Source organism: Empidonax traillii, unplaced genomic scaffold (genome assembly GCF_003031625.1).
Source record: "Empidonax traillii isolate 1590-97213 ecotype Southwest subspecies unplaced genomic scaffold, ASM303162v1 scaffold1310:size247655, whole genome shotgun sequence".
NCBI classification, from domain to species: domain Eukaryota; kingdom Metazoa; phylum Chordata; class Aves; order Passeriformes; family Tyrannidae; genus Empidonax; species Empidonax traillii.
The window spans coordinates 52,467-64,766 of record NW_020956503.1 but is presented as its reverse complement, the minus strand read 5'-3'; the positions used below and the strand labels follow the sequence as shown (position 1 = coordinate 64,766).

The 12,300-nt window shown below is 42.1% G+C and overlaps 2 protein-coding genes across 2 annotated transcripts in view; one reads left to right on the top strand and one right to left on the bottom strand.

The window, feature by feature from the left end:
- KPNA5 (karyopherin subunit alpha 5) overlaps positions 1-642 on the bottom strand; it is a 20,885-nt gene extending 20,243 nt beyond the window's left edge. Inside the window, exon 1 of the mRNA XM_027906513.1 lies at positions 597-642. Within this exon, the coding sequence (XP_027762314.1) occupies positions 597-600 (4 nt within the window). The 5' untranslated portion in view covers positions 601-642. The remainder of the gene's footprint in view (positions 1-596) is intronic.
- A 240-nt stretch (positions 643-882) lies between these two features.
- Positions 883-11,530, top strand: ZUP1 (zinc finger containing ubiquitin peptidase 1). Its single transcript, XM_027906514.1, has 9 exons — positions 883-1,167; positions 4,146-4,262; positions 5,127-5,236; positions 5,977-6,145; positions 7,594-7,782; positions 8,098-8,266; positions 8,925-9,076; positions 9,409-9,629; positions 10,828-11,530. Exons 1-9 carry the CDS (start codon positions 903-905, stop codon positions 10,873-10,875), a joined length of 1,440 nt encoding a protein of 479 aa, XP_027762315.1. The 5' UTR covers positions 883-902; the 3' UTR covers positions 10,876-11,530.
- The last annotated feature ends 770 nt before the right edge of the window (positions 11,531-12,300 follow it).

Here is a 12,300-nt window from a genome sequence, read left to right as displayed (position 1 = left end):
TCTTTTTTTTTTTTTTTTTTTTTTTTTTTTTTTTTTTTTTTTTTTTTTTTTTTCCCCTTCCTGCCTCCGCAAGGCTCCCGGAACACCGCGCCTCGCTGCTCCGCCGCCCCCTGCCCGGCCGGACGCTGCCCATGGGCTTCGCACCGGCCCAGATCGCCAGGACTGACCAGTCCGAGACCGCCAGGGCTGACCTGTCAGTCCGAGGGGACGAACACCCCCCCACCCCCTACACACACACCTCGGCTACGCACAGCGAGCAGCAAAGCTCTTCACCCGCGTCCCCAGAAGAAGGGATGGGAAAAGTCCCCTCCACCAGCAGCAGGGCAGGGAAGCGGGATGACGGCAGAGCCCTCTTGACTGAGAACAGCGCGGGACGGCCCCGTCCCAGTCCCGGCCGAGCTGCCGTGCGGGCAATGCCCGGACGGAGCCAGCGAGAGACCGACCTCCGCCGGGGAGCCTGGCTGCACCGGCACGGCACGGCACGGCACGGCACGGCACGGCACGGCACTCCACCCCGCCCAACCCCGCCCCGCCCCACAAGCAGTGCAGCCTTTCCAGCCCCTGTCCGCCAGCTCTCGGCGCTGTTCCACCCTTACCCATGGCAGCGGAGCCGCCCGGCGCTCGTTGCTCTCCAAGCCCAAGCTCCCCGCCCCGCAGCGCTCGGCGCCGCCAGCGCACCCCCGGCCAAGATGGCGGCCGCCGCCCCGCCGCGCGCCGCGCTGGCCGAGGGGGCGGGGCCCGCGGCTCCCGGCACGCTCTGCGCGGCACGCGCCCGCCCCGGCTCGGGAAGCGGCGCCTCATAGGGGGAATAGCGCGCGCGCGCGGGCAAGGCGGGGGAAGGCCGGGCGGGGCTGGATTGGAGGTTGTGGAGGCAGCAGGCGCGCGGCGTCCGTGCGGGTTCGATGGTGCTGTGCGGCGTGTGCGGGCAGGCGCTGCCCCTGTGCCGCCACCAGCCCCGCTGCCCGCTCCGCCGCGCCGCCGCCGCCGCCCCGGGCTGCAGCGAGCCCTGCCGGCACTTGGAGACGGCCCACCCGGAGCCGGGGCCTCCGGGCTCCTCCTGCCCCGGGGCACCGCGCGAGTGCCCGTTCTGCGGGGAGGCGGCGGGGCGGGAGCTGGAGGAGCACGTCTGGGAGCGGCACGGGCACCTGCTGGGCGCGCCGGGCACGGGTGAGCGGCGCTGGGCGAGGGGCGTTCTCCTGCGGTCGGGGAGCGGAGAACCGACCCGAGATGAGCGTATCGCGCTGGGATGCTCCCGGAGTGCCTCCTCCTCTGTGGTTCCATCCCGGAGAGCTCGGAGGCCGCCTCTGGGTGCAAACACGGGGCAGCGACTGAGGGCGATGGGGAAAAGTCACTTGGAAAGGGGAAGCAAGGGACTGAAAGCGGGAGGGGCGTCACTTGAAGGATCTGCTCCGGAGCAGAACTGAAAGCGCCAGTGCGGGCGAGCCCGCAGTGTTTTGCACACCATGTCGGTGAAAGCAAATCGTTAACCTTTTGTGTGGTGGGGAGATGCTTTTTTACCTGTTTGGCATATGTTTGGTTGCAGAGGTTTGGCTTTGCCTCTTGAAGACTCGTCTTTGACGGGATCCCTCTCCTAGAGTGATTGCGTTAGGTATTAGAGAAAAGATTTTGACTTTGAAGCAGAGGCTTGGAAAAGATCCAGCTTCGAAGTATTCTGAAGTGCTAAACCTTGAGGATATTCTCCGGTATAAAGTTGGATCAAGGGAAATAGTTGCGTATTTAAATACTGTTATTTTATTTTAGGCATGATCAGAATTTTATTTTGACTAACTGTCCAAAGTTGCTGGTAGCTGTTTCAGAAGCTTACTGATGGCATCTTTGCTAGAGGGTAATTCCCTTAGAAGACAGCATTCATGTCGAAACAAATTATATATACTGACAAGATAAAAAAGTGATGATGTAGTGGTTTGACCCTGGCTTGATGGCAGGTAGTGACTACAGTCGATCTCTCGCTCCCTCTGCAACTAGATGGAGGAGAGAAAAAAAACCAGCAAAGGATTCATGAGTTGAGATAAGAGCTGGGAGAGGTCACTTACTGGTCACCATCACAGGCAAAACAGACTCCAAGGGGGGATATTAATTGAATTTATTACTAGCAGAGTCAGAGCAAAAGAGTGAGAAGTAAAATAATCTTAAAAACACTTTCCCACCTCCCTTCCTTCCTTCCGTGTTCTCCCTTCTCCCCCACAGCAGTGCAGGGGAACGGGGAGTGGGGGTTATGGTCAATTGTTTCTGTTACTGCTCAGATGAGTCTTTTCCCTGCTCCCATGGGGTCTCTCCCACCGGAGACACTCGTTGATGGATTTCTCTAGCATGAGTCCATCCCAGAGGCAACAGTTCTTCACAAACTGCTGTCCCATGGGCTACTTGGGAAAAACCTGCTCCAGCATGGGCTTCCCTGTCCTCTCAGGTTCCTAGTAGGACCCTGCTTTATCTTGGCCTCCCACAGGGTCAGAGCCTCCTTTGGATATCCCCCTGCTCCAGCATGGGCTCCTCCATGGGCTGCAGGGGGGTCTCTGCACCCCAATGGGCTCCATGGGCTGCAGGGGCACAGCTGCCCCACCATGGGCTGCACCACGGGCTGCAGGGCCTCAGCTCCGGCACCTGGAGCACCTCCTGCCCCTCCTTCTGCACTGACCTTGGTGTCTGCATTGGTGTTCCCATGTTCTCACTCTGCTCTTCCCTGGCTGGAATTTTTGCTGTGCAATACTTTTCTGTTCTTAAATATGCTATCACGGAGGCGTTACTGTCGCTCTTGATTGGCTTGGCCTTGGCCAGCGGGAGGAAGTCTGTCCTGGAGCTGGTTGGCATTGGCTCTGTCAAACAGGGGAAGCTTCTAGCAGCTTCTAACAGAAACCACCCCTGTAGCCCTGCCTGCTAACACAACCTAGCCACAGAAACCCACTACAGATTATTAGAATGCAGAATTTGGCAATGTAATCAACCACACTGCATAATCTGTGATTAAAATGTTATTTTTAACAAAAAAATGCCAGGTCTTAACATTGAAGAGCATCTTTCTTCTGTGGGTGCAAATAATGTGCAGCTTAAATAAATAACTAAATTGCCTGCATGGCAATTTATACTTTAAAAATAGTTTTATTATGGGTATTTTGGTTTTTTGTGTGCATAGTATGTTTAAGAAAACTCTGTGTTTGCAGTGTTATGTGAAATGCTCCTGGTGAATTTAGCTTATTATACCACCAAGTTTCCCTCCAGCCCATCATGAATATTTAGCCTGGACAAATGCTTTCCAGAAACAGCTACCATAGAATAATAAATCTTGTGTTTTGTGAGCCTAGGAAGGTGCAAGTAAAATCTAGAGACTCAAAAGGAGAGCAGTAAAGGTGGAGTCAGGCACTTGAATGTGGATCTCAGTGACAGGACAACTGACAGTGGGCACAAATCAAAATACAAAGAATGCCATTTAAATGCAAGAACACTTTGTTTTTTTGTTTGTTTTTTTTTTTTTTTACTGTGAGAGTGGTCAAACACTGGAATATGTTGCCTGGGGAACGTATGGAGTGTCCATCCTTGAAATTCAAAAACTAACTGGAAAAGGCCCCATGTAACTTGACATATTTAAATTTGACCCTGCTATGAGGAACTAGATGATCTCCAGAAATCCATTTGAACTTTATTTATCCTATGTGGTACTCTCAATAATACTACTAAAACTGCAGAAAGAATATTTATTTAAGGAGATGCAGGAAGACCAACAAAGTAAGAGTAACAATATGTTTTATTTTATTCTTTCAGCCCATCAACTGCTGTGTTATGAATATTAAGTTTTTGTAAGCAAGTGTTCTGTTAGCAGAATAGATCTTTTTATTAGTGGTTTGATATTTAAGACTAAGCATTTCTTAATACAAATATTATCATAGCAAATTGTGATCTGTAAGTTAAAGGGGGCAAAATTTAATGGAAAGAAGGAAACAATGTCTTAAAATTGATGTGTATTTAGATAGAAATTCTTAAGTGGTTAAGAGAGTAACAGCTGTTTAGAATTTGCTGCCTTTCACTGGAGAATTTCAATGGTAACACTTAGACTGTATATCATTTAGGGGGGTAATTCTCATGGAAACCCTCTGTAATTGCATTAATCAAGAAACCACATTTTTTTTCAGACACTGGAAATGGTGAACAGCTGTATGAATGTCCTATGTGCAGTCTTACCTGTACGAACATTCAGATTCTTGAAGAACATGTGAATTTGCACTTAGAGGAACATAGCTTTTCAGAAGGTACATGAAAGGATACAGGCTTGATAATGCTTGAAAGCGTTTACAAGTATTTGCATGTTGGCGAATAGAATCTCACACAAAATTTAATATAAATATTTCTGTATTTTAAAAGAGAATGGAACACATATATTATGAAGTTAACATAGTTAATAGTTAATTTGTCTGTGCATGTTTGTTTAGTAAATGAATTCCATGTTAGCCAAAAGTTAAACTTAAAGCAAAAAATGTTAAAATATGGCAGTATATATATTTCTTTTCCTAGCTCTGTAGAAGGTTTTGATAAATGGAATTTACAGTGGTACATTCTGCAGAGAATTTATAGCTTATGAAAATTCTTCTCCTCAATTCTTTTCTGCAAATGCTTGTGCTGATTCATTAGTCATATCAGAATGGCTTTTATTTATTAGCATGGCTAACAAAATCGTAGAGATTCCTTATCCTAGATTTGGTTTTGTCACTTCCTTATGAGACTGCTGGCAATGGTCCTAGAAGCTAATAAGTGTGTAGTATTCAAGAGACTGGGACTTCTTGTTAACAATTAAATGAAACATAATAAACAAAAGCTGTCTTCTTAGTGGTAGAGGTACATGCATTATTTGCCAAATAATTGCTCCAATAACTGCATAAATTTTGTTTAAGTCAAGAGTCTGAGTCTTGGCAGACTGAATGCAGTCTGAATTCCCTTTCAGTATTTGTTGCTAATAGCTCAAAATAATTTAGGATGCGTTTCCTAAAATAATTGCCCAGTTGTGTTTACATATGTCTGCTTAGAAAGGAATCTTGAAAAATTAAGTAAGTGATCCCTCAAAACATTATTAACCTTCTGATCAAGTCACCTCTCTTTGGAATGTTATTCTGGGGTAGGTGGACACATAAGAGATTTAGAACTGGCTCAGCAGCTCCAGTCTGAAGAAGATAAATGGCAGAGATCAAAAGAAGAAAAGCGAGAGAGGGAAGAATTTAAAAAGCTACAGGTACACTATTATTTCTAAATGGTAAACTTAGGGACAGTTGTGCCATTAGAAACTGAGTATCTTGGAATTTTAAATGTCCCGAAATGGCCAAACCAGGTCAGACCTGTGCAGGTCACCAGTCTGTGTTGACGTGATGGTGCAGGAGTGGATTGGAAGCAAATGGATGCTTTTGGAAACCCTGATCCTGGCACGGGTACTGGACTTGCCTGCCTTTAGCTATTTGGCTTTACTACTTTGAGTGGTGCTGGCTTAGGATGGGGCTGGGTGCTCCCTGTGCATACCATACTGCTCTCACAGCACACCTGCTGCCTTTGACCCACCCAGCCCTAGTGCTCTACCTTGCAGTGCAGCATGCAGTCAGAGTGCCGAAGGCCCTGAGCATCCTGGCTGTCCTCTACCAGAATACCATCACCTGCTCTCTGTCCTGCTTTCCTCTGCCTCCCACCTCACAGCCCTGGTAACTCATTTCCCACTCTCACTACCTCCTTGCCAGGCTGCCTCTGTGCCAGTGGCACTGCCAAGAGGGAGCAGAGGGATGTGCCTTCTTTTCCAGGTGTGGCTTTCATAGACCCACACTCATATTCAGGAATGAAGCTTGGCCTTCAGCTCTAAAATAATTGTAATTCTGAAGTTTTTATGTCTGTTTTCCAAAGTTAGTGATAGTTATTTTGAAAAGGTATGCGCACAACAGGTAAATTTTAAAATTGTGATTTAAATCATGCGCTTTCCATCCCTAACAGAGACAGTATGGCCTGGATAATTCTGGTGGCTACAAGCAGCAATTTCTAAGGAATATGGAAAGAGAAGTTGATAGAGGAAGGATGCAGCCCTTCGAATATCACAGGAGAAAAGCTGACATGATGGAAAGTTTGGCTTTTGGTATAGATGATGGGAAAACAAAGACCTCAGGTAAAAATGCTGACTTTACTTTCTAGACTTAGGTTGTAGTGACCAAACCAGTCTGTAACAAAATATGTAATTGGTTGTTTAGTATTGGTTGCATCCTAGTTCTAATCCTTATTTTCTAGATCAATCTATACCCTTGTAGTCCTAAACTAATAAGGAAATTAAAACTTGGTGTGTTTCTAATCTGTAATCTAAACTGTAGGCTTTTTTTACTCCTTTTTTTCTTTTTTTTTTTTTTTTCCCCGGCGGAACCTTGGGACCAAGTTGTCTGGTTAAGGCCACAAATAGAGTATGTATCAAAAGATGTAACTGTCATTACAAGTTGGTTACCTGTGTGCTTGTTTACTACTTAGTACTAATTGGTTCCTAATCTAGTGTAGGATTTCAAATTTACAGTAGCTTTTTATCTTGTGTCTGAGTTAATTGTAATATCATGTAAGCTTGTTGCAGGTAAGCACAGTGTCCTGATTAAACATCTGATTACAAAGTCCAAGGGAGGACTAGGAGGAATAGACGTCTACTTGATACATTTTCTTTTAAATGTGTTATAGTTGTTAAAAAAATACGGTACAGATAGATTTCTGTGTCCCTTTCAAGAGTCCCTTGTCTTTCCTTTCCAAGACCACAGTTCAGAGGTCTTTTAGCTTATTGCTAATGGCAATAGCTTGCAATAGCTCACAAAATATCCATTTGGTTCTTGACAGGTGAAATAAAATTTCTTCTATTAAATATATTGCATGGAAATAACACATTTAAAATTTTCGTTCTTGGTAACGATTTGGATTTCAGAGAGGTATTCAGAAAATAATTCGTAATGACTATGGAATAATTGTCTTCACAATAGCATGGCAATAAAGGGCCTTTGAGAATTTACATATACAGATTGAAGAGAGTATTCCCAAGCATATTCTTTCATGTAACAAAGGAGGATTTGGAATATCTTCCAAGTGGATTATTTTAAAATATGTACAGTAATTCTCAAGTTCTGTGCCATTCCTTTTTTTTCCCCTTTTGTTTCTCCTGGAAAAATAAGTTGTGGGGAATAAAAAGTGTTGCCATGTTTTTAAGAGGATGTTATACTGGGGGTGGCAGGGACATAGGAATGCTTTATTGGTGGCGTGCTTTTTCTATATTATTGAATGTGACTATCACAGTTTATAATGTAGTCCAAGCTATTTATTTCAAATACTCATTGTGTAGCAACAGTGAAAAAATATATTCCATTTTGAAAGCTTCATAGTACATAAATTCATCAAAGTAAAGACCACTGAAGTTAATTAGGTGCAATGTCCACTGGTTTTGTGAGTTGGGTTCTAAATGTAATGCAGGATCATTTAGAAGTTTTAAAATAAATTGTATTAATCTGTATAATTTCCAAGTTGGACAGAGAATCTTCTGGCAAATTCTGTAGTTCATTTTGCAGATAAACTTTATATTTTGTCTTCTTTTAGGAGTCATTGAAGCATTGTGCAAATACTATCAGAACGAGAACAAAGATGTGAGGCGTGTATGGCTTTCAGCAGGAGTAGATCACTTCCACTCATCCTTAGGCGACAGAGGCTGGGGTTGTGGTTACAGGAACTTCCAAATGCTCCTCTCCTCACTGTTGCAAAACAGCTTGTATAGAGACTGCTTGAGAGGTATTAAGCAAAATGCTGTTTGTTTCACATACCTGGGATGACAACCTGCTGATTGATGTTTTGCCTTTTCATTTACACAGCAAGTCGTACGAGGTAAATGATACCTATTAAATGGTTGTTATACCACTGGGACTTACTGTGGAAAGAGTCAGAAAGGTGAATACTGGCAAGACATGATGTGGTTGAAGTTTTGCCTTTAGTATTTTTGATGCATTTTTGTAATATCAACTGCCTCTTAAAAAAGAAGCCGAATATTTTTAATTAATAGACTATTTCAATAACTGTAACTACAATTCAAAAGCTTTTCTGTTCCAGATACTACACTAATTCCTAGTATACCAAAGATTCAGTCCATGATTGAAGATGCCTGGAGAGAAGGTTTTGATCCTCATGGGGCATCTCACTTCAACAACAGATTACATGGTTCCAAAGCATGGATAGGAGCATGTGAAATTTATTCACTGTTAACCAGTCTCAGGATGAAGTAAATACTGTTTTTTGTTACTATTTTTAAGCGCTGATTTAAGTGCTAGACCTTTAAAAGTTAGAATTTATGTGTATAATGGCAAAGCTACCTTAGTGACTTTAAATTTAACCAATCTGTAAACAGATCTGATTTAGTGCAGCATAAATCTGTGTAACTACTTATGGAGGTACATAAACCCAATAACTGCCTAGATCATTCAGACTTGGTGCAAAATTATGCCACATATGCAGGAATTCAAACACTGATTAAAAGCTTAATTTCTCTAACTCTCTTCTCAAGAAGAATCTGAATTTCAGCTATTTTCTGTATCTTTCAATTGAATTCTCTAGTGTGTGTGTGTGTATCACATACAAAAAAATCTAACATTAATTTTTACAACCTTCACAACTTCTTGTTAGACAAACCAGAATAGAGCATTTCTTTGTTATGTAGTAAGTCTTCCAGTTTGGCACAGTATATATTGCATTGCTTTGTACTTAGATGTTTCCTACTCCTGTATTACAAAAAAAGGTGGTAAGGACCACTTGACGTGTTGAATTGCTGTATTTATAAAACATCCTTGGTGCAGGAGGAAGGGAGAAGAGGTGAATTTTTTTTTTTTAACAAACAACTTCCTTGAAATTTTATTGTTGTTTTCATTCTCTGTGTTTTGTAGATGCCAAATCATTGACTTTCACAAACCAACTGGTCCTATGGGTACACACCCTCGTTTATTTGAGTGGATTTTGCATTACTATTCTACAGATAATGAAGGTGGTGCAAAGGTGGTGTGTACTTCCAAACCACCCATCTACTTGCAACATCAAGGTCAGTATCACTATATCCTGGTTTCTTACTATTCTCTATCTCTCTTGATATGTGCTGTAATTCAGAGCAGCATTTTGTAATCCTTCCTCATTGAATTGAAGGCATGGCTTTATTTTGTATTTAGTAAGAGCAACCTTAAAGTTTGTATTTTTATTGAATGGAAGAACTGAATGTGATTGGGATGTCAGCTTTCTGACTTGTGCTCTTTACTTGTAACTGTCTTACTACATTTCAAGTAATACCTTTCTTGATCTGAAAATCAGTAGTATGCTACAAGGAAGTAAATGGGATTTATATGTTTTTAAAATACTGAAACTCTATTTTGATATTAGGTCATAGTCGTACTGTTGTTGGAATAGAAGAGAAGAAAAACAAAAGCTTATGTTTGCTACTGTTTGACCCAGGATGTTCTTCCCAAGAAATGCAGAAACTGCTGAAACAAAACAGTGATGGAACTAATCTCAAAATACTTCGGAAATTTATGGGTAGCCTCAAAGAAAAGCAATACCAGATAGTGGCTGTAGATGGGGTGCTGTCTTTGGAAGAGAAAGCTGTATGTATTTCAGAAAATAGTTTTAGTCTAAGAACATTTAAGACAATCTGCATCTCTTCTTTAATACTCAAATGCACATTCATATGTGGTTGCATGGTGGATTTTTTTCAGCTCTTTATTTTCCCTGTTCTTCTTCTGTGCTACTTTCTGCTTATATAATCCCAGGATATCAAAACCGAAAACTTTCTGCATATATGTGAATGCCACCTTGCTGCAACTGAAAATTTTTAAGTCTTGTATGAAGTTTGCAGCTGTTTATTAGGCTTTTTTTAAACTTTTCATTTTCTTACAATGTTTTCTCCTAAATACCTAATTGTGACCGTGGAAGTTACTTACAAAGATTCACAGTGCAAAATATGTTCAGAGGTTTTTATTGCAATTTTGTAAAGCTATGTGGTGTCTGTAAGCCTTTGATGGCTGAAGAACAAGGTGCACAGAGACTGAGGCCTAGCCAATGTCTCCTCAGCTTGGACACTACAACTAGTGCATTCAGCTTTCTAGAACTATTTAGAACTTCATATATCTAAAACACAGGTCTGAAAAACTTAAATGTTTGAGCTGTTGCAATTTTTCTAAACCCTTTACATGTGTTTGGCTTTGGGCACTTTAGCTTTTTTAGGACCTTAGAAGGTTTCAGCTGATTGTCATATGTAGTTTTTGTTGTAAGACTTTCTCTTCCCTACACTAACAAGTTGATTCTGAGGACCCCTGTTCCAATTCTGTGGTGCCTTACATTCAGACTTCAGGACAGACTTTCATTTAAGCTGTTAAATAACTGGTGACTGAATTACTTGCTCAACTGTATTTAACGTGTATGTTGAAATGAGGTACTGTCTTAAGTGTTGTCTGGCCCTGAACATGTCAGAAATATTAGTGAAATATTTCTCCTCCTCTCCTACTGGTAAAAGCTTTAAAATTCAAGACATAGTAAAAAGAAGTGTCGTTTGGGATTGGGAAGGTGTGGGTTTGTTGTCTTTAGTTTGGTACATTTTTTTCCCTTGTTTTCAAAGATTTGATTTATATTTAAAAATATCAGTGGTTAAAAATGTTATCTTGAAAGCTCCCATTTAATTAAGATGAAATATAACCCTTTATACTCATTAAGCTTACTACACTACTAATTTGGAAAAAGCTCTCTAAAGTGGTAGTTTTGTTAATTAAGTTATTCTCATTTCCCTCTCTTCTCACCTATTTTTAGGCTCGCTGCCGTGCTTCTCAGGTCTTAACATCAGAGAAGATTCCTTAAAGGATACCTTTATTACCTGTTTGTGGAATTTGTTGGATGCAAAACATTAAACTTGTGGACTGTGACCCTAACTCAACAATTTCTAGACTCGAACTATATCTCTGTAAATGCTTGGGGGTTCTGGAAAAGCACAACACTGGAGTAAACCTGTAGTTTTGGTGTTCAGTCAAAACTGCCATCCTGATGTAACTAACTCTGAAGTGCTGCAGTCTTTGTCTTACGAGAAAATGTGTAATTTTCTTAGTTGCTTAAATGAGCAACACCTACTGTCTTGTATCAAGCTATGCACTGTTGTTAATAAGCAGTGGATAAAGATACTATGGAACTACTTTGCTGGAGTTCCTGGTGATGGTTTATGTCTGTAAATGTAATTATGTGCCCTCTGTGACCAGTCCTCTGTTTCTTCACAGTACAGTCCGTTCCACAAGGGATTAGTTTACTACTGAACTGCTTTTCAGTTAGGTGGTTTCTCTAGAGGTATCATCTGTAAGCCTGAACACAGAGGAGGATCAGTGGTGGCATTAGCTGTGAGGTCTAAGAAAGTGCTGTCCAGATACAGTGCGTGTGCTTTAAATGACGCTCAAGACAATCCTTTGAGGTATAGGAAGATATTTCTTTTGTACCGTGGATAAATAAAATAAATATGTTTTTAAAAGTGTTTCTTTAACATCATCCTTTTTTTAATTTCTATGTTTGTGTATGTTTTAAAATGTATAACCCCTAGGTCTCAAAGGCATCTCAAAAGGACATTTGAACTGGCTTTTGACTAGCAGCTCTGCTGCAGGGTTAATGCCGTTTAAGAACATGTGGAGCTCTTTGCTGAAACAAGTATCGTGGTGTTTGGGGCACCTTAGTGTATCTAAGACATGCTGCTCTGGTTGAAAGTAAGAGCCATGCCTCTCAGGGAGGGCAGCTGGAGGCTGGGAGGGATGGTTGAGTGTGTTGCAGATAGTATCATATGCCTTTGCTTAATTAACTGAATCGTGCCATAGCCTCCAGTTGTTGTAACTGGACCTTAGGTACGTCCCTTTCATTTAGACTCTTTTCTACGTTAGCCCCTAGTTAAGAGGTGTAAGAGCCTTTCCATGAACCTGTTTCTCTCATGTACTTTCATGTACTCTGGCAGTTTTTGGAAGTAGTGGAACACTTGAGCATGTAAAGATATTACAACCCATGAATCACCTATTTTTCTGAAATATGCATGAAAGTAAAAAAAATTTATGAAAATGCATTTATTTCAGTAGGTATGTAGAGGTGGCCTGTAAGCTGTAAAAGGTTTCAGGACTTAGGAGAGGACACGGGCTGACACTAGGGACATCAGCTCCCTTATTAGCCCTGGTCTATGTGGCACATGTCATGTCATGTGAAGTTTTGCAGTCACACAGTCATTTTAACCTCTTGTAGATATGATTCAATGTCTTCTGC